The sequence below is a fragment of the Pseudophryne corroboree genome, chromosome 5, assembly GCF_028390025.1.
Source record: "Pseudophryne corroboree isolate aPseCor3 chromosome 5, aPseCor3.hap2, whole genome shotgun sequence".
Classification (NCBI taxonomy): Eukaryota; Metazoa; Chordata; class Amphibia; order Anura; family Myobatrachidae; genus Pseudophryne; species Pseudophryne corroboree.
This window is the reverse complement of record NC_086448.1, coordinates 19,257,671-19,280,696: the sequence shown is the minus strand read 5'-3', so window position 1 is coordinate 19,280,696 and position 23,026 is coordinate 19,257,671. Positions and strand designations below refer to the sequence as shown.

General features: G+C 48.4%; 1 protein-coding gene across 4 annotated transcripts in view; it reads left to right on the top strand.

Moving 5' to 3' along the window:
• The window catches only part of ARHGAP39 (Rho GTPase activating protein 39), a 549,832-nt gene that overhangs the window by 273,910 nt on the left and 252,896 nt on the right, over window positions 1–23,026 (top strand). For all 4 annotated transcript variants that reach the window (XM_063921120.1, XM_063921121.1, XM_063921119.1 and 1 more), the window contains exon 5: window positions 22,136–22,209. In XM_063921120.1, coding sequence (XP_063777190.1) covers window positions 22,136–22,209 — 74 coding nt within the window. The remainder of the gene's footprint in view (window positions 1–22,135; window positions 22,210–23,026) is intronic.

The following is a 23,026-nucleotide window of genomic DNA, read 5'->3' as shown; positions in this document are numbered from 1 at the left end:
GGGAGTGGGGACTTCACCCAGAAGTCTTCCACATGATTGTGAACCGTTGGGAAAAACCAAAGGTGGACATGATGGCGTCCCGCCTCAACAAAAAACTAGACAGATATTGCGCCAGGTCAAGGGACCCTCAGGCAATAGCTGTGGACGCTCTGGTAACACCGTAGGTGTACCAGTCAGTGTATGTGTTCCCTCCTCTGCCTCTCATACCCAAGGTACTGAGAATCATAAGAAGGAGAGGAGTAAGGACTATACTCGTGGCTCCGGATTGGCCAAGAAGGACTTGGTACCCGGAACTTCAAGAGATGCTCACGGAGGACCCGTGGCCTCTACCTCTAAGAAAGGACCTGCTCCAGCAGGGACCCTGTCTGTTCCAAGACTTACCGCGGCTGCGTTTGACGGCATGGCGGTTGAACGCCGGATCCTGAAGGAAAAAGGCATTCCGGATGAAGTCATCCCTACCCTGATCAAAGCCAGGAAGGATGTAACCGTGCAACATTATCACCGTATTTGGCGTAAATATGTTGCGTGGTGTGAGGCCAGGAAGGCCCCTACAGAGGAATTTCAACTGGGTCGTTTCCTGCATTTCCTGCAAACAGGACTGTCTATGGGCCTAAAATTAGGGTCCATTAAGGTTCAAATTTCGGCCCTGTCGATTTTCTTCCAGAAAGAACTGGCTTCAGTACCTGAAGTTCAGACGTTTGTCAAGGGGGTACTGCATATACAGCCTCCTTTTGTGCCTTCAGTGGCACCTTGGGATCTCAATGTAGTTTTGGGGTTCCTAAAATCACATTGGTTTGAACCACTCACCACGGTGGACTTAAAATATCTCACATGGAAAGTGGTAATGCTGTTAGCCCTGGCTTCAGCCAGGCGTGTCTCAGAATTGGCGGCTTTATCCTATAAAAGCCCTTACCTAATTTTTCATACGGACAGGGCAGAATTGAGGACTCGTCCTCAATTTCTCCCTAAGGTGGTTTCAGCGTTTCACTTGAACCAGCCTATTGTGGTACCTGTGGCTACTAGGGACTTGGAGGACTCCAAGTTGCTGGACGTAGTCAGGGCCCTGAAAATATATATTTCCAGGACGGCTGGAGTCAGAAAATCTGACTCGCTGTTTATCCTGTATGCACCCAACAAGCTTGGTGCTCCTGCTTCTAAGCAGACTATTGCTCGTTGGATTTGTAGTACAATTCAGCTTGCACATTCTGTGGCAGGCCTGCCACAGCCAAAATCTGTAAAAGCCCATTCCACAAGGAAGGTGGGCTCATCTTGGGCGGCTGCCCGAGGGGTCTCGGCTTTACAACTTTGCCGAGCAGCTACTTGGTCAGGGGCAAACACGTTTGCTAAATTCTACAAATTTGATACCCTGGCTGAGGAGGACCTGGAGTTCTCTCATTCGGTGCTGCAGAGTCATCCGCACTCTCCCGCCCGTTTGGGAGCTTTGGTATAATCCCCATGGTCCTTACGGAGTTCCCAGCATCCACTAGGACGTCAGAGAACATAAGAATTTACTTACCGATAATTCTATTTCTCGTAGTCCGTAGTGGATGATGGGCGCCCATCCCAAGTGTGGATTGTCTGCAATACTTGTACATAGTTATTGTTACAAAAATCGGGTTATTATTGTTGTGAGCCATCTTTTCAGAGGCTCCTCTGTTATCATGCTGTTAACTGGGTTCAGATCACAGGTTGTACAGGTACACCGGCTGGTATGAGTCTTACCCGGGATTCAAAATCCTTCCTTATTGTGTACGCTCGTCCGGGCACAGTATCCTAACTGAGGCTTGGAGGAGGGTCATAGGGGGAGGAGCCAGTGCACACCAGGTAGTCCTAAAGCTTTTACTTTTGTGCCCAGTCTCCTGCGGAGCCGCTGTTCCCCATGGTCCTTACGGAGTTCCCAGCATCCACTACGGACTACGAGAAATAGAATTATCGGTAAGTAAATTCTTATTTTTTTTGCAGGTAGAGGAAGGAGAAAAGGGAAGAGGTCCGCAACCTCTTCAGGATCACAGGAGCAGACATCATCCTCTGTTCTGCCACATCCACCGCATGACGCTGGGATTCTCTTGCGGGAGCCCACACCGGTGGGGCCACGTCTAAAACTCTTCAGTCAATCCTGGAACGGACCTGGACCCGAGGGTTTTACGAATAGTGTCCCAAGGGCACATACTGGAGTTTCCAGACGTTTTCTCTCACCAATTATTCAAATAAACCGATTCTCCTCCGGACGGGGAGGTAGTATTCGACGCAACACAGGAGTTGTGTCAGGATCAGGTCATTGGCCTGGTTTCCCCTGTCACTACAGGGAGAAGGCTTTTATTAAGGCCTCTTTGTGGTCCCGAAGCCAGATGGCTCAGTCAGACCAATCCTAAATCTGAAATCACTCAATTTCTACTTAAAGAAATTCAAATCCAAGATGGAATCTCTCAGGGCAGTAATCTCCAATCTGGAAAAAAGGATACAGGAAGTCAACTTACATTTTCCTCCGCATTAGATTTACCTGAGCTTTGCTGTTCAAGCCAATTCCACCACGGTGATGGCGGTAGTGATGGTTCTCCTTCTCTAGTACAGAGTCACATTTATCCCGTGCTGGGACGGTCTCCTGATAACGGCGAGATCAAGAAACCAGTTGGTGCAAAACGTTGCACTCTCCCTGGCAGTTCTTCAACAACAGGGTTGGCTCCTGAACTGGCCAGATTCACTGATGGTCCCATCGACGCGGTTGTCAGTTTTGGGAATAATACTAGACCTACTGAGAGTTTTTTCTTCCAGTGGAAGAGGCTCTGGAGAGCCAGAGTCTGGTCAAACAAATTCCGAGACCAGCAAGAGTGTCAATTCATCAATACATTCGGTTGCTGGAAAAGATGGTTGCGGCCTATGAGGCCACTCTGTTTGGCAGGTTTCATGCCAGGATGTTTCCAGTGGGACCTGTTGGACAAGGAGTCCGGTTCCCCTACACATACACCGGAGGATAATCCTGTCTTCCAAGTCCAGAATCTCACTCCTTTGGTGGCTGCGCAGTTCTCACCTCCTAGAGGGGCGCAGGTTCGAGATCCAGGACTGGATCCTAGCGACCACGAATGCAAGCCTCCGAGGCGGGGGGGGGGCAGTCACACAGGGGGGAAAACTTCCAAGGAAGATGGTTAAGTTAGAAAACTTGTCACCACATAAACGGTCTAGAGTTAAGGGCCGTTTGCAACGGTTTTCTATAAACGAAAAGCAGAACGGCAATGGCAGAAACCTCAAGGATTTTCCGCTGGGCGGAAAAACATGCAATCGCTCTGTCGGCGATGACGTTCCAGGAGTGGACAACTGGGAAGCAGACTTCCTCAGCAGACATGATCTCCATCCAGGAGAGGGGAAACCTCCTCCAAGTAATCTTCGGAGAAGTGACATGTCGGTGGGATTTCCTTAAGTAGGAATGATGGCATCTCGTCTCAACAAGAAGCTTCAGAATTCCAGGTCAAGGGACCTTAAACAGGAACAGTGAATGCACTGGTGACACCACGGGTGTTTTCAGTCGGTATATGTATTCCATACGTTTTCTCTCGTTCCAAAAGTTCTGGGATCATAAAAAGGAAATTCGAGCGAGCCTCATGGTCTCAGACTGGCCAAGGAGAGCTTGGTATCCAGATCTCAGGAATTACTCATAGGAGATTCCTGGTTTGTTCCTTTGTGCGGGGACCTGTTGCGGCAGGAGCCGTGCGTGTATTAGGACTTACCGTGGCTATGTTTGACGACATGGCGGTTGACCGCAAAATCCTAGTCCGAAAGGGTATTCCCACGGTATTTGTTCTCCACGCTTATTTGGGCTGGAAAAAGGGGTAACGTCTAAACATTACTACCGTAGTTGGAGAAAATAAATTTCTTGGTGTGAATCCAAGTAGACTCCTACGGCAGACTTTTCAGCTAGGACGTTTTCTTCATTTTCTACAAGCCGGTGTGGAAGCGGGCCTAACCTTGTGCTCAGTTATAATCTGCCTTTTCGGGTTTCTTTCAGAATAAATTGGACTCCCTTCCAGAAATTCAGACTGTCGTGAAGGGCGTGTTGCACATCCAACCTCCATTTGTGCCCCAGTGGCACCATGGGATCTTAACGTGGTGTTGCAGTTCCTTCACTCACATTGATTTGAACCTTTACAGAAGGTGGAGTTGACATTCATCACTTGGGAAGTGGTCGTCAGGTTGGCCTTGGCATACGCAAGACGAGTGTCTCAGTTAGCGGCCTGGTCTCACAAGAGACCTTATTTGATCTTCCATGAAGATAGAGCAGAGTTGGAAACTCGTCAACAATTTCTACCGAAGGTGGTTTCTTCTTTCCACATGTACCAACTAGTGATGTGCACCGGACATTTTTCGGGTTTTGTGTTTTGGTTTTGGATTCGGTTCTGCGGCCGTGTTTCGGATTCGGACGCGTTTTGGCAAAACCTTCCTGAATTTTTTTTGTCTGATTCGAGTGTGTTTTGGATTTGGGTGTTTTTTTACAAAAACCCCTCAAAAACAGCTTAAATCATAGAATTTGGGGGTCATTTTGATCCCGTAGTATTATTAACCTCAATAACCATAATTTCTACTCATTTCCAGTCTATTCTGAACACCTCACACCTCACAATATTATTTTTAGTCCTAAAATTTGCACCAAGGTCGCTGGATGGCTAAGCTAAGCGACCCAAGTGGCCGACACAAACACCTGGCCCATCTAGGAGTGGCACTGCAGTGTCAGACAGGATGGCACTACAAAAAATAGTCCCCAAACAGCACATGATGCAAAGAAAAAAAAGAGGTGCACCAAGGTCGCTGGATGGCTAAGCTAAGCGACCCAAGTGGCCGGCACAAACACCTGGCCCATTTAGGAGTGGCACTGCAGTGTCAGACAGGATGGCACTACAAAAAATAGTCCCCAAACAGCACATGATGCAAAGAAAAATGAAAGAAAAAAGAGGTGCAAGATGGAATTGTCCTTGGGCCCTCCCACCCACCCTTATGTTGTATAAACAGGACATGCACACTTTAACAAACCCATCATTTCAGCGACAGGGTCTGCCACACGACTGTGACTGAAATGACTGGTTGGTTTTGGCCCCCACCAAAAAAGAAGCAATCAATCTCTCCTTGCACAAACTGGCTCTACAGAGGCAAGATGTCCACCTCCTCCTCATCCTCCGATTCCTCACCCCTTTCACTGTGTACATCCCCCTCCTCACAGAGTATTAATTCGTCCCCACTGGAATCCACCATCTCAGGTCCCTGTGTACTTTCTGGAGGCATTTGCTGGTGAATGTCTCCACAGAGGAATTGATTATAATTCATTTTGATGAACATCATCTTCTCCACATTTTCTGGAAGTAACCTCGTACGCCGATTGCTGACAAGGTGAGCTGCTGCACTAAACACTCTTTCGGAGTACACACTGGAGGGGGGGCAACTTAGGCAAAATAAAGCCAGTTTGTGCAAGGGCCTCCAAATTGCCTCTTTTTCCTGCCAGTATACGTATGGACTGTCTGACGTGCCTACTTGGATGCGGTCACTCGTATAATCCTCCACCATTCTTTCAATGGTGAGAGAATCATATGCAGTGACAGTAGACGACATGTCAGTAATCGTTGGCAGGTCCTTCAGTCCGGACCAGATGTCAGCACTCGCTCCAGACTGCCCTGCATCACCGCCAGCGGGTGGGCTCGGAATTTTTAGCCTTTTCCTCGCAGCCCCAGTTGCGGGAGAATGTGAAAGAGGAGCTGTTGACGGGTCACGTTCCACTTGACAAGTATCTCACCAGCACTGCTTCCTGTAACATCGTGACGATGGATATAATGTGTGTATGTGTCGCACTGCTTCCTGTAACATATGACCTTGGATATAATATGTGTATGTGTCGCACTGCTTCCTGTAAAATCATGACGATGGATATAATGTGTATATGTCGCACTGCTTCCTGTAACATCATGACGATGGATATAATGTGTGTATGTGTCGCACTGCTTCCTGTAACATATGACCTTGGATATAATATGTGTATGTGTCGCACTTCCTGCCTGTAACATATGACAATGGGTATAATATGTGTATGTGTCGCACTGCTTCTTGTAACATCATGACGATGGATATAATATGTGTATGTGTCACACTGATTCCTATAACATCATGACGATGGATATAATATGTGTATGTGTCACACTGCTTCCTGTAACATATGACGATGGATATAATATGTGTATGTGTCGCACTGCTTCCTGCAACATCATGACGATGGATATAATGTGTATGTGTCGCACTGCTTCCTGTAACCTATGACGATGGATATATGTTTGTGTCGCACTGCTTCCTGTAACATCATGACGATGGATATAATATGTGTATGTGTCACACTGCTTCCTGTAACATATGATGATGGATATAATATGTGTATGTGTCGCACTGCTTCCTGTGACATCATGACGATGGATATGTGTCGCACTGCTTCCTGTAACATCATGACGATGGATATAATATGTGTATGTGTCACACTGCTTCCTGTAACATATGACCTTGGATATAATATGTGTATGTGTCGCGCTGCTTTCTGTAACATATGACAATGGATATAACATGTGTATGTTGTCGCACTGCTTCCTGTAACATCATGACGATGGATATAATATGTGTATGTGTCACTGCTTCCTGTAACATATGACGATGGATATAATGTGTGTATGTGTCGCACTGCTTCCTGTAACAATATGGCGATGGATGTAATATGTGTATGTGTCGCACTGCTTCCTGTAACATATGACGATGGATATAATATGTGTATGTGTCGCACTGCTTCCTGTAACATCATGACGATGGATGTAATATGTGTATGTGTCGCACTACCTGCCTGTAACATATGACAATGGGTATAATATGTGTATGTGTCGCACTGCTTCCTGTAACATCATGACGATGGATATAATATGTGTATGTGTCACACTGCTTCCTGTAACATGACGATGGATATAATATGTGTATGTGTCGCACTGCTTCCTATAACATCATGACGATGGATATAATATGTGTATGTGTCACTGCTTCCTGTAACATTATGACGATGGATATAATGTGTGTATGTGTCGCACTGCTTCCTGTAACATCATGACGATGGATGTAATATGTGTATGTGTCGCACTGCTTCCTGTAACATATGACGATGGATATAATGTGTATGTGTCGCACTGCTTCCTGTAGCATCATGACGATGGATATAATATGTGTACAGTGGGGATTGAAAGTTTGGGCACCCCAGGCAAAAATTCATTTTAATGTGCAAAAAGAAGCCAAGGTAAAATGGAAAAATCTCCAAAAGGCATCAAATTACAGATTAGACATTCTTATAACATGTCAAAAAAAAGTTTGATTTTATTTCCATCATTTACACTTTCAAAAGAACAGAAATCAAAATATGGCGTCTGCAAAAGATTGGGCACCCTACAGAGTTAATACCTTGTACTGCCCCCTTTGGACAGCTGAGACCTGGCAGTGTCATGGATTGTTCTCAATCATCGTCTGGAAAGACCAGGTGATGTCAATCTCAAAGGTTTTAAAAGCCCAGACTCATCTGACCTTGCTCCAACAATCAGCACCATGGGTTCCTCTAAGCAGTTGTGTAGAACACTGAAACTGAGAATAGTTGACGCTCACAAAGCAGGAGAAGGCTATAAGAAAATAGCAAAGCGTTATCAGATGCCCATATCCTAGGTTCGGAATGTAATTAAGAAATGGCAGTCATCAGGAACAGTGAAAGTTAAAGCAAGATCTGGAAGACCAAGAAAAATATCAGACAGAACAGCTCACAGGATTGTGAGAAAAGCAAGTCAAAATCCACGTTTGACTGCAAGATCCCTCCAGGAAGATCTGGCAGACACTGGAGTTGTGGTACACTATTCCACTATATAGAGATACTTGTACAAATATGGTCTTCCTGGTAGAGTCTTTAGAAGAAAACGTCTTCTACGTCCTCACCACAAAAATCAGCGTTTGAAGTTTGCAAATGAATATATAGACAAGCCTGATGCATTTAAAGTTCTGTGGACCGATGAGGTTAAAATTTAACTTTTGGCCGGAATGAGCAAAGGTACGTTTGCAGACCCTCCAACATGACCCGCCCCACTAGGTACAAAATGCTCTGTTCCTGGATTTCCCTCTTAATTTATGATTTCCATCACCTGTGTTGAACTAGTTAAATGATAAGAAAGCTGTTTCTTCACAGGTGATGGCAATAATAAATTAAGAGGGAAGTCCAGAAACAGAGCCTTTTGTACCTAGTGGGGTGGGTCATGTTGGAGGGTATGCGTTTGGAGAAGGAAGGGCACAGAATTTAATGAAAAGAACCTCTGTCCAACTGTTAAGCATGGGGGTGGATCAATCATGCTTTGGGGTTGTATTGCAGCCAGTGGCACAGGGAACATTTCACGAGTAGAAGGAAAAATGGATTCAATAAGATTCCAGCAAATTTTGGACGCTAACTTGATGCCATCTGTGAAAAAGCTGAAGTTAAAGAGAGGCTGGCTTCTACAGATGGATAATGATCCTAAACACACCTCAAAATCCACGGTGGATTACATCAAGAGGCGTAAACTGAAGGTTTTGCCATGGCCTTCACAATCTCCTGATCTCAACATAATTGAAAATCTATGGATAGACCTTAAAAGAGCAGTGCGTCACAGACAGCCCAGGAATCTCAAAGAACTGGAAGACTTTTGTAAGGAAGAATGGGCGAAGATACCTCAAACAAGAATTGAAAGACTCTTGGCTGGCTACAAAAAGCGTTTACAAGCTGTGATACTTGCCAAAGGGGGCAGTACAAGGTATTAACTCTGCAGGGTGGCCAAACTTTTGAAGACGCCATTTTTTGTTTTCTGTTTGCTTGAAAGTGTAATTGATGGAAATATAATCAAACTTTTTTTGACATGTTATAAGAATGTCTAATCTGTAATTTGATGCCTTTTGGAGATTTTTCCTTCTTTCCTTGGCTTCTTTTGCACATTAAAGTGAATTTTTGCCTGGCGTGCCCAAACTTTCAATCCCCACTGTGTGTGTCGCACTGCTTTCTGTAACATATGACGATGGATATAATATGTGTATGTGTCGCACTGCTTCCTGTAACATCATGACGATGGATATAATATGTGTATGTGTCACACTGCTTCCTGTAACATATGACAATGGATATAATGTGTGTATGTGTCGCACTGCTTCCTGTAACATCATGACGATGGATGTAATATGTGTATGTGTCGCACTGCTTCCTGTAACATATGACGATAGATATAATGTGTATGTGTCACACTGCTTCCTGTAACATCATGACGATGGATATAATATGTGTATGTGTCGCACTGCTTCCTGTAAAATCATGACGATGGATATAATGTGTATGTGTCACACTGCTTCCTGTAACATATGACGATGGATATAATGTGTATGTGTCACACTGCTTCCTGTAACATATGACGATGGATATAGTATGTGTATGTGTCGCATTGCTTCCTGTTACATATGACGATGGATATAATATGTGTATGTGTCGCACTGCTTCCTGTAACATGACGATGGATATAATGTGTATGTGTCGCACTGCTTCCTGTAACATCATGACGATGGATATAATATGTGTATGTGTCACACTACTTCCTGTAGCATATGACGATGGATATAATATATGTATGTGTCGCACTGCTTCCTGTAACATATGACGATGGATATAGTATGTGTATGTGTCTCACTGCTTCCTTTAACATCATGACGATGGTTGTAATATGTGTATGTGTCGCATTGCTTCCTGTAACATGACGATGGATATAATGTGTATGTGTCACACTGCTTCCTGTAACATATGACGATGGATATAGTATGTGTATGTGTCGCATTGCTTCCTGTTACATATGACGATGGATATAATATGTGTATGTGTCGCACTGCTTCCTGTAACATCATGACGATGGATATAATGTGTATATGTCGCACTGCTTCCTGTAACATTATGACGATGGATATAATATGTGTATGTGTCACACTGCTTCCTGTAACATATGACTGTGTACATAATAACCCTAACCTTCCCCTAGTGTCTAGCCTTAACCTACCCACCATAGTCTAACCCTAATCTACCCCAGCGTATTTTTACTCCCCCTATTACCTAACCCAAACCTATCCCCCTCGTGCCTAACCGTAACGTACACCTTATAGTAGTCTCCTATCCTCCCTCCTAGTACCTAACCCTACCCATCACCATAGTTCCTAATCTCTCCTCCCGTAGCCTAATACTAATTTACCACTAATGCCTAAACCTAACCTACCTCCCCCTATAGACTAACCCTAACCTCCCCCTAGTGTCTAATTCTAACCTACCCCCATAGCCTAGTCCTAACTTCCCCGCCATAGCCTAGCCCTAACCTTCCCCCATAACCTAACACTAATCTCCCCCAGTACCTAAACTTATCTACCCCCCCTTTCCCATGGCCTAACCCTAACCTCTCTCTAGTGCCTAACCTTAATCTACCCACCTCCATTAGCCTAACCTTACCCCCCATAGCCTAACCCTAAACTACCCCCATAGCCTAACCCTCCTCATAGTGCCTAGCCCTAACCTACGCCCCCATAGCCTAACCTAACACCCCATAGTCTAACCCAAACCCTCCCCCTTGTGTCTAACCCTAACCTCCCTTCTAGTGCCTAACCCTAACCTCCCTTCTAGTGCCTAACCCTAACCTCCCTTCTAGTGCCTAACCCTAACTTACCTCCTAGACCTAGTGCCTAACCCTAACCTCCCCCCCCTGTGCATAGCCCTAACCTCCCCCCTGTGCCTACCCCTAACCTCCCCCCCTGTGCCTACCCCTAACCTCCCCCCCTGTGCCTACCCCTAACCTCCCCCCCTGTGCCTACCCCTAACCCCCCCCCCCCTGTGCCTACCCCTAACCTCCCCCCTGTGCCTACCCCTAACCTCCCCCCCCTGTGCCTACCCCTAACCTCCCCCCTGTGCCTACCCCTAACCTCCCCCCCTGTGCCTACCCCTAACCTCCCCCCCTGTGCCTACCCCTAACCTCCCCCCCCGTGCCTACCCCTAACCTCCCTCCCTGTGCCTACCCCTAACCTCCCCCCTGTGCCTACCCCTAACCTCCCCCCTGTGCCTACCCCTAACCTCCCCCCCTGTGCCTACCCCTAACCTCCCCCCCTGTGCCTAACCCTAACCTCCCCCCTAGTGCCTAACCCTAACCTCCCCCCTAGTGCCTAACCTCCCTAGTGCCTAACCCTATCCTCCCCCCTAGTGCCTAACCCGAACCTCCTCCCTAGTGCCTAACCTCCCTAGTGCCTAACCCTAACCTCCTCCTAGTGCCTAACCTCCCTAGTGCCTAACCCTAACCTCCTCCTAGTGCCTAACCCTAACCTTCCCCCTAGTGCCTAACCCTAACCTCCCCCCTAGTGCCTAACCTCCCCCCTAGTGCCTACCCCTAACCTCCCCCCTTGTGCCTAACCCTAACCTCCCCCCTAGTGCCTAACCCTAACCTCCCCCCTAGTGCCTAACCCTAACCTCCCCCCTAGTGCCTAACCTCCCCCCTAGTGCCTAACCCTAACCTCCCCCCTAGTGCCTAACCCTAACCTCCTCCCTAGTGCCTAACCCTAACCTCCTCCCTAGTGCCTAACCCTAACCTCCTCCCTAGTGCCTAACCCTAACCTCCTCCCTAGTGCCTAACCCTAACCTCCCCCCTAGTGCGCCTAACCCTAACCTCTCCCCTAGTGCCTAACCCTAACCTCTCCCCTAGTGCCTACCCCTAACCTCTCCCCTAGTACCTACCCCTAACCTCCCCCCTAGTGCCTACCCCTATCCTCCCCCCTAGTGCCTAACCCTATCCTCCCCCCTAGTGCCTAACCCTATCCTCCCCCCTAGTGCCTAACCCTAACCTCCTCCCTAGTGCCTAACCCTAACCTCCTCCTAGTGCCTACCCTATCCTACCCCCTAGTGCTTACCCCTATCCTACCCCCTAGTGCTTACCCCTAACCTCCCCCCTAGTGCCTAACCCTAACCTCCCCCCTAGTCCCTAACCCTAACCTCCCCCCTAGTGCCTAACCTCCCTAGTGCCTAACCCTAACCTTCCCCCTAGTGCCTACCCCCTAGTGCTTACCCCTATCCTACCCCCTAGTGCCTAACCCTAACCTCCCCCCTAGTGCCTAACCTCCCTAGTGCCTAACCCTAACCTCCTCCTAGTGCCTAACCTCCCTAGTGCCTAACCCTAACCTCCTCCTAGTGCCTAACCCTAACCTTCCCCCTAGTGCCTACCCCCTAGTGCTTACCCCTATCCTACCCCCTAGTGCCTAACCTCCTCCTAGTGCCTAACCTCCTCCTAGTGCCTAACCCTAACCTTCCCCCTAGTGCCTACCCCCTAGTGCTTACCCCTATCCTACCCCCTAGTGCCTAACCCTAACCTCCCCCCTAGTGCCTAACCCTAACCTCCCCCCTAGTGCCTACCCCTAACCTCCCCCCTAGTGCCTAACCCTAACCTCCTCCCTAGTGCCTAACCCTAACCTCCTCCCTAGTGCCTAACCTCCTCCCTAGTGCCTAACCCTAACCTCCCCCCTAGTGCGCCTAACCCTAACCTCTCCCCTAGTGCGCCTAACCCTAACCTCTCCCCTAGTGCCTAACCCTAACCTCTCCCCTAGTGCCTACCCCTAACCTCTCCCCTAGTACCTACCCCTAACCTCCCCCCTAGTGCCTACCCCTATCCTCCCCCCTAGTGCCTAACCCTATCCTCCCCCCTAGTGCCTAACCCTATCCTCCCCCCTAGTGCCTAACCCTATCCTCCCCCCTAGTGCCTAACCCTAACCTCCTCCCTAGTGCCTAACCCTAACCTCCTCCTAGTGCCTACCCTATCCTACCCCCTAGTGCTTACCCCTATCCTACCCCCTAGTGCTTACCCCTAACCTCCCCCCTAGTGCCTAACCCTAACCTCCCCCCTAGTGCCTAACCCTAACCTCCCCCCTAGTGCCTAACCCTAACCTCCCCCCTAGTGCCTAACCCTAACCTCCCCCCTAGTGCCTAACCCTAACCTCCCCCCTAGTGCCTACCCCTAACCTACCCCCTAGTGCCTAACCCTAACCTCCCCCCTAGTGCCTAACCTCCCCCCTAGTGCCTAACCTCCCCCCTAGTGCCTAACCCTAGCCTCCCCCTAGTGCCTAACCCTAACCTCCCCCCTAGTGCCTAACCCTAACCTCCCCCCTAGTGCCTAACCACCCCCCCTAGTGCCTACCCCTAACAACCCCCCTAGTGCCTACCCCTAACCTCCCCCCTAGTGCCTAACCCTAACCTCCCCCCTAGTGCCTACCCCTAACCTCCCCCCAGTGCCTAACCCTAACCTCCCCCCTAGTGCCTAACCCTAACCTCCCCCCTAGTGCCTAACCCTAACCTCCCCCCTAGTGCCTAACCCTAACCTCCCCCTAGTGCCTAACCCTAACCTCTCCCCTAGTGCCTAACCTCCCCCCTAGTGCCTAACCCTAACCTCCCCCCTAGTGCCTAACCCTAACCTCCCCCCTAGTGCCTAAGCCTCCCTGTAGCCTAACCCTAATGTTGATATATTGCATGTAGACATGTTAAGAATGTCAGTATGCTGCCTGACAACATTGGGGTAGGAATTCCATTGCGGGCGAAGGGTACGAATTGCTGTTGCCTCGGCAGTTAAGCGTGCAGCGGCACTGCATCTCACCCCCCTCGCCCAGCCTAATCCTGAATCCGCACAGAAGCGCCAACTCCTCTATGGGAGAGTTTGGGCTGCTGTAAAGTGCGGCTGTTGGCACACTGATCCGGCAGGGTGTATTTCTACGTCTGCTATTGATTTTCACCCTAGAAATGTTGAGATTGTTAATGTGGACCTAATGACAACATTCTGTCTTTAAGTAGTGTGTTTAGATTGTAAGCTCTTGTGAGCAGGGCTCTCCCCATGTGCTTTTGATTTGGGTATTATGACTTCTTACGCAGCAGTGCTGACCAGCCGTGTACTGTCCTGCAATATTTCATACTGTAAGTCTTTCTTCTTTTTTCGGTCCATACGGTTTATGTCAGGCGCTGCGACGCCATATTAATAAAGTATAAGAAGAAGAGAAGAATGCAAATAATAAAATAATCCTAATCAATCTGTGGTCTGTCAGACATGACCTGTCCGGTAACATTGGTGGTTGTCCGTCTCTGTCTCCGCTTACACGGAAGGAAGAGTTGAAGACTGTTCACAAATAGAAAGATGATTATTTTTCTGCTATTGCTGCAAATCTCCGTGGCCCAGAGGGAGGATGTTAGCACTAGTGGATCATTTCACTGCGGCACAGTAAGGACTACAATAGATCTGTGTGACTCTGCCGGACGTGTCCCTGATCTGACACCATCTCACCTGCCTCAGGCACCTCCATATTCTGCAGCATGGAAAAGGAATCGGTTTTATGCTGAGATATGAAAGCGTGGATGCGTCTCGTTCCCGGCAGAACCTCAGTCCTCAGAAGCTGATGGAGGATGGTGAGAATGACAGATGAGGAGGGACAGAAGGTGCTGATAGCGACAGCTGAGGAACATGAAAAGTGATGATACTCATATTGTAGCGATGCTATTATTCAGTGACTCCCTGCTCCGCACTGAGCTACTTACATAACAATGGGGGGGGGGGGGGGGGGGGGGGGGGGGGAATGGGATCTGGTTCTTTTGTAGCAGAAATGAAAAACTGTTTAAGGTAAAAATGAGAACATTTGTAAAAGCTGAATACACGTATGCATGCAATACACAAACATTCTGAGCAATCTACGTTATGTATTATACATTTCATGGACTACAAGTAGCAGCAGGAATTTCTGGCTCTATAAGTAGAGCTTAGAACATGTGTATTGTATATAAACATGACCCCCTGTGACTGACTCTGCACCAGCCGCCCCTGACCATACAGAGGTGTCGCTCAGGGGTCTGACGGTCACTCATGCTGTTGTGGTGCCGCAGAGGACTGCAGTCTGTACAAGCTGCAGGTTTCTCTATGTGAGGTGATAAACGAGGACAATCGATGGGTTCACAGAGCCGCTCTTCAGCGTCCTCTCGCTGTTTATGGATTGCTTCATCCAGTTCGGGGGCCGCAGTGGGCGGGCTTCTAACCTTTAAAGGGGCTGCACATTATTCTTAAGGGTCAACCCAATTAATCGAGAAGGGTGCAAACTAAAATTCCAGGAACGGCATCGCATCTCGCACCCCTGCGGCCCGCTCTGAATTGACACAATATTGGGGCTGCGAGCAGCTTTGTGCACGTTCCGGCTGCCGCAAAGCGCAGCATCTGCAGTGTGGATGTTGCCGCGCTGACTCGCACCCACAATGTATTTGCAGTTATTGGATTATATATATTATTATATAGTCTGTGTGCTGCCTGTGATGTTACGTTCCTGATCCCTGACTCCCGTGCTCTGTCCCCGGTTCCTGTGTTTGTGCTCCATTCTTGGTTCCTACCAACCATCTCTGACACTGTCTGCTGACCCAGTTGGTTGTCTACTCCAGTGCATAACAGCCTCTGTACCTGCAGCGAAGTCCAAACCTCCTTGCGGGGGTCCCTAGTGAACACCACTCCGCGCCTCTGCCAATCTCAGGCATGGGTTGCATCCCTTTTCCATCGGTGAGTTGCTACACAGGCTTTATAAGTTGTGACCACAGAGTAGGAAGGAGCTGGAGGCTGCTAGTGAAGGCTCCAGGCCGCCTGTTGTTCATCACTGGAATACTGTCGCTAGGCTGTGGTGGGAAACGGACGGTAGCTTAGAACATTGTACTGATTCATTCAGTAGGTGGAGGGGGACCTATCCCCAGGGCAGTCGAGAGCCGGGCTGGGCCCAGGTACTTTTCAAGGGGCGTGGTCTAATCACAGGGGGTGTGGTCATGTACCCTTAGAAAAAAATACTGGAAACAATAGTATTTCAAGCACCTCCATGGCCACACTGCAGCCCAGTACACAGCAGTGTGTGCTGGGCTGAGGAGAAGAGCTGCAGCTGCTGCTACCAGGTAAGGGGGACCTGGGCCCCCCCCCATCAGAACTGGGCCTGGGTAATTTGTACCCTCCCCCCCTCTCTCAGCACCACTGCCTATCTCTGCATAGTCTGTGGCTGGAGTCACTGAGCACTGCCCAATGTGGGGAAGTATTATTGCCGGGAAGTACTTGCTGAGCCCCCTGTCCTGTTTATTTTGCGTATCCGATACTCATATCATGCAAGTAGCAACAATCGCACAAGCTGTTGGCGTGTGACTGTGCAGCCTGCTACTGCGGACGCATCAGCAGTAAATGCGGCACATGAGAACGTCCAGGACCTCTCCCTGATCCCTGCTGCTGTGACAGGGGCTGACGTAGCTGCTCCCACTGATGTGTCCGTAATTGCAGAGCTCCCATAGAGCCCGTTTTACAGACCCTACAGCGGGGTTGGGTATGCCTTACCGGCGCTAGGGATCCCGACAGTCAGTATACCAACCGGCCCCCACTGCGCCTCCCAGAATACCAACCGGCCCCCACTGCGCCCCCCCAGAATACCAACCGGCCCCCACTGCGCCTCCCAGAATACCAACCGGCCCCCACTGCGCCCCCCCCAGAATACCAACCGGCCCCCACTGCGCCCCCCCAGAATACCAACCGGCCCCCACTGCGCCCCCCAGAATACCAACCGGCCCACACTGCGCCCCCCAGAATACCAACCGGCCCCCACTGCGCCCCCCAGAATGCCGTGGGGGGGGGGCAGTGGGGGCCGGTCACTTAACTACATCCCCTACACTCCTAGTGCTTCTTATTGGATTTCCTCTTTTCTTAGAACTCAGACTTCTTAACCCCTTATTGTGTATGTACCGCAGTGTCACCTGGATTTACTCCCAATGACCATTAAAATCACCACGTGCTGCAGCCCCAAACTCCTATCTTTGCCATGTGCAGCATTCACAGTGAGCGCTAAGGCCCTATTTATATGACCGCGTCAGAGACACGGCTGCAGCGAGGATAATCCTGTCTATTAGTACTGATAGTCAGTGCTACGAACAGAGGAGACCTTTGTGATAGGCCACATAATATAAAGTCCATCTCCCCATTGCTGTGGTCGGTGAGCAGAGCCACGTTGCTGGGACAGACACCACTACGTGCAGAAAGTCCATCTCCCCATTGCTGTGGTCGGTGAGCAGAGCCACGTTGCTGGGACAGACACCACTACGTGCAGAAAGTCCATCTCCCCATTGCTGTGGTCGGTGAGCAGAGCCACGTTGCTGGGACAGACACCACTACGTGCAGAAGCCACGTTGCTGGGACAGACACCACTACGTGCAGAAAGTCCATCTCCCCATTGCTGTGGTCGGTGAGCAGAGCCACGTTGCTGGGACAGACACCACTACGTGCAGAAAGTCCATCTCCCCCATTGCTGTGGTCGGTAAGCAGAGCCACGTTGCTGGGACAGACACCACTACGTGCAGAAAGTCCATCTCCCCATTGCTGTGGTCGGTGAGCAGAGCCACGTTGCTGGGACAGACACCACTACGTGCAGAAAGTCCATCTCCCCATTGCTGTGGTCGGTGAGCAGAGCCACGTTGCTGGGACAGACAACACTACGTGCAGAAAGTCCATCTCCCCATTGCTGTGGTCGGTAAGCAGAGCCACGTTGCTGGGACAGACACCACTACGTGCAGAAAGTCCATCTCCCCATTGCTGTGGTCGGTGAGCAGAGCCACGTTGCTGGGACAGACACCACTACGTGCAGAAAGTCCATCTCCCCATTGCTGTGGTCGGTGAGCAGAGCCACGTTGCTGGGACAGACACCACTACGTGCAGAAAGTCCATCTCCCCATTGCCGTGGTCGGTGACCAGAGCCACGTTGCTGGGCAGACACCACTACGTGCAGAAAGTCCATCTCCCCATTGCTGTGGTCGGTGACCAGAGCCACGTTGCTGGGACAGACAGGGAACCAGTGTGACGTCTGTGTGCTGGGTGTAGTCCCATTACCCCTTATCACTCGCTGCTCTGGCTTGCTGGATCTGCAGGGCAGGACATCTGGGAACATGACCCTTTCCTATGACGTATTTGTGTTTTTGTGTCGTCCTCTGACATTAGTCATCATTTTGTGGCATTTATCTGTAACATTGTTAGTAAATTACAATGTGTTGTGTTCCCGCAATGCGGCTTTAATAGAACTCTACTGACAATATATGTGTTGTCGGAGATGTGCGTCTGTATCCGGGAAGTGTGTCAGTAACCCCCCTTGTTATTTATCCCTCTGCGGAGCATAAATCCGCTTGTTATTGTCACAGACAGATAATGGCCTGAGTGTGCGCTAATCCTCTGTAATACAGAGCAGTCCTTTACCCTGGCTTTGTATTACACAGAGCTTGTGTGTACTCCATCTGCCGCCGGATGGGAAGTGGCATCATGTCATTTATAAAGCGCTCTCCTGCCCCGCATCTTATAATCTACTGCTACCAACATTAATGTACATATATCACGTGTTACCCTGTAATGTAACCTGTAGAATGTCTTACACTGTGCAGAGAGTCAGGTATGTACTGTGTGTGTCATTATAGTGTGTGATAGCACATTTATTTCTTCTCAGCTACATAAAGGAATACAAATAACAGCAGCCCCGCAATCTCTCATTGTTCAGGATAGATACACCCTGCAGACACTGTGACACTGGAGGAACGCACGTGTTACAGGGTTATCACTGTCTGCGCTATAATGTCACCATTTACACATCTGTGTACAGGAATGGCTGATCTGCACATGCATACACCTACTGTACATGGCGACCACGTGACCTACTAATACTGACCTGACAGGAATAAACACAAGCACCCAGCATTGTCAGACAACAATACTAACCTCTGTGCAACCATGCTGTCCTGGAGACAGCAGAGACTAGGAGCTGGTCCACCCTGTAATATGGCTCCTTCAGCAATATAATCCAAAGACAACTTACTACAGTCCGTATGTATAATGCTGATGGAAATAGTGTAAATCATTCTTTCAAAGCTTCAAACGTAAAAAAACAACCCCCCCCTCCCCCTCCCCCCCCCCCCCCCTTCCCCCGTCCCTCGGGCTTATCTATTATATATCAGGCATTGGTCCCGATAGTTCTAAGAAATTAAGGGGCCAATTCATCAACGAATGATAAAACTTGTTGTGAATGATAAAAGTTGTTGCGTATGATAAATGGTGCTCCAGCCAATCCGCTCACAACTGTCAACACATGACAGGAGCTGATTGGCTGGACCACCATTTATCATATGCAGAGTTTTATCACTCGTTGATAAATGAGCCCCGAAGGATGGCCTGAATTTCTTATGAATCACATGCAGGGATAAGGGTGCGGATAGCAGCCAGTCCGTGCCACGTGTAAGGAAGTGATCACTGTTGCAGTCACTTACTGGTTCGGACCCCGGCTGCACACGTGTGTTCATCAGACCACGCATGTGCCTGCTAGCTAGCGCAGTCCTCACCTCTGGGAATCTATACGGAATTGTAACCCATCGACGATAGTGTCTTAACGCCATCGGAAATCGGCCAGTTTAGCCTGAGCCTAACTGCAGCTGAACCCGATCTTCATGTGGCAATGTACAATCTCTGACACCTGCAGCATGCTTACATTTTGTAAGTGTCTGACTGCATCCCATATAGATATACAAGACTGGTTGTGTTCCGTGGTGTTTGCAGAACGTTACTGCCTTCAGTGTCTGGTGTTACCGTCTTTTCTCCCTTTCTAATGTTTATTCCCAGCGCCTTGGTGTGTAGGATGCGACCTCTTGGCTGAGTGTGACCTGTTCCCTCTGATCTTGCCTTGGTGCACCTGTAGGCAGCAGAGCCTGGAGTGGCTGAAGGACTAGCTGCACCTCTCTCCCCAGGGCCTCTGGGTTTTACCTTTAGTTTCCTGTTGTTGCAGCAATCCCAGGCAGAGAACATACAGTAACGGTCTATCACAGCCATGCACATACAGTCGGGAAGCCTGATGTTAGGGTCCATCAGCAGCATTCATACATGTAGGGGGTGATTCCGAGTTGTTCGCTCGTTAGCTGCTTTTAGCAGCATTGCACACGCTAGGCCGCCGCCCTCTGGGAGTGAATCTTCGCTTAGCAGAATTGCGAACGAAAGATTAGCAGAATTGCGAATAGAAATTTCTTAGCAGTTTCTGAGTAGCTCGAGACCTACTCCTACACTGCGATCAGTTCAGTCAGTTTAGTTCCTGGTTTGACGTCACAAACACGCCCAGCGTTCGGCTAGACACTCCTGCGTTTTTCCCTGACACGCCTGCGTTTTTCCGCACACTCCCAGAAAACGGCCAGTTTCCGCCCAGAAACACCCATTTCCTGTCAATCACACTACGATCACCAGAACGATGAAAAAACCTCGTAACGCCGTGAGTAAAATACCAAACTTTTGTGCTAATTTACTTGGCGCAGGCGCACTGCGAACATTGCGCATGCGCAGTTTGCGACTAATCGCTCCGTAGCGAAAAAAAATAACGAGCGAACAACTCGGAATGACCCCCGTAATCCGTTACCTGTGCTACTGCAATGCACCCGTCAGCACCTCCTGCTCTGTGCTGTCTGTCTACTCATACCTGTACCTAGTCTTACTACTTTGTTTCATTTACCTGTTTCTTTTTGTGTAGTTTGGTAACATATGTACTAATGTGGGTGGTCCCTGCCAGTGTTAATTGTGTTGACGAAAACTACAGTTTATTTCAGGACTAAAATTAGACTAAAATTAAACTGAGATTCCACCGAGTAAATTTTAACAAAAACAAAGCAAAAAGAAATGTACGTTTACTGAAACTAAATGTAAAATCCTTGTGAAAATTAACACTGGAAGTAGGTTTTACATTTTGAAAGAACAATTGTGTGTTCTAGATATTTGCAGAACATAAATATGACTTGCTGTGAAGGATATAGGATTGTATATTGCACTTGTTTGTTCTAACAAAGGCATTCATTTGTATATGATATACGGGAATGTAACTCATTCTCAGCCTACTAAGCCTAAATTACTAATGATATATGGGAGCACCATGGTAAGTCAGACTCTGTATGTAACTCATTCTCAGCCTACTAAACCTAAATTACTAATGATATATGGGAGCACCATGGTAAGTCAGACTCAGTATGTGACACACTCTCACCCCTCTAAGCCTACATTACTAATGATATATGTGAGCACCATGGAAAGTCAGACTCAGTATGTGACACACTCTCAGCCCTCTAAGCCTACATTACTAATGATATATGTGAGCACCATGGAAAGTCAGACTCAGTATGTGACACTCTCAGCCCTCTAAGCCTACATTACTAATGATATATGTGAGCACCATGGAAAGTCAGACTCAGTTTGTGACACACACTCAGCCCTCTAAGCCTAAATTACTAATGATATATGGGAGCACCATGGTAAATCAGACTCAGTATGTGACACACTCTCAGCCCTCTAAGCCTAAATTACTAAATACATAATTAAAGGTATGGTAACTTCAAGGGAACTTTAAAGAAATGTTCTTCAGCAAAAATCCATTACAGAATCATTAAACTGCAAAAGGTATGACTAAAACATTGACTAAAATTAGACTAAAATGAAAACTGAGATCCACTGACTAAATATTGACTCAATGTTCAGCAAAAAAAAAAATAATAATACTAAAATGTGACTTTAAACCAACTACAATTTTAAGCAAGTGACTAAGACTAAAGCTAAATTGAAAATCCTTGTCAAAATTCACACCGGTCCTTGCATTAGTCAGTGATGACAATCTCTGTACTTCAGCCCGGGATATGCAATGTGGGCGGAGCCTGCATTAGTCACTTACTAGTACCCCTATACTCCAGCTAGGAGATAGGCAACGTGCCTGTCAGTAGATATGGAAAAATGTTATCAGTCCAAGAGGACCAGATGTGAGAGACAATGCTGTCCTTCTCAGTGTGATAGATGAAACACTGGTATACGATGAAGAACTTAGTTACTTTGAATTTAATACCTTATGTCACTTGTGCTTGGAAGCTGTCATCCTTATGTCTAATATGCTTTATCTAATGGAAGGACTGCGCCCTGCCAGGACTATACAGGAAATGTTATTACTTCAGTCCTCACTCTTTTCTTCTTTCTTATTTCAGGGGTGGCCATCAGCACGTATGCCAAATACTGTTACAGGAAGCTCCAGAAAGCTGCACTGATGGGAGCCAAAAAGGTACCCCTCACTCTCCCTGTTACCCCCTCACTGTCCCTTTTACCCCGTCACTCTCTGTACCTCCTAATTCTCTATTTCCCCCTCATTCTTTCTGCCCCCCTTCATTCTCTGTAACCTCCTATTTCTCTGTACCCCCACACTGTCTCTGTCCCCCGTTACTAATATTGTGCCCAGATCACATTGAATCATGGGCCCCTTTCTCATCCTCTACCTCTCTCTTATCCTCTCAGTCATCCTCTCCCTCTTCTCTCTTTCATCCTTCCCCTCTTCTCTCTCATCCTCTCCCTCTTCTCTCTCTCTCTCCCTCTCCCTCTCCCTCTTCTCTCTCTCATCCTCTCTCTCATCCTCTCTCTTATCCTCTCCGTCATCCTCTCCCTCTTCTCTCTCTCGTGCTCTCCCTCTTCTCTCTCTCTCCCTCTTCTCTCTCTCTCTTATCCTCTCCGTCATCCTCTCCCTCTTCTCTCTCTCGTGCTCTCCCTCTTCTCTCTCTCTCCCTCTTCTCTCTCTCTCTTATCCTCTCCGTCATCCTCTCCCTCTTCTCTCTTTCATCCTTCCCCTCTTCTCTCTCATCCTCTCCCTCTTCTCTCTCTCTCTCTCCCTCTCCCTCTTCTCTCTCTCATCCTCTCTCTCATCCTCTCTCTTATCCTCTCCGTCATCCTCTCCCTCTTCTCTCTCTCGTGCTCTCCCTCTTCTCTCTCTCTCCCTCTTCTCTCTCTCTCTTATCCTCTCCGTCATCCTCTCCCTCTTCTCTCTCTCGTGCTCTCCCTCTTCTCTCTCTCTCCCTCTTCTCTCTCTCTCCCTCTTCTCTCTCTCTCTT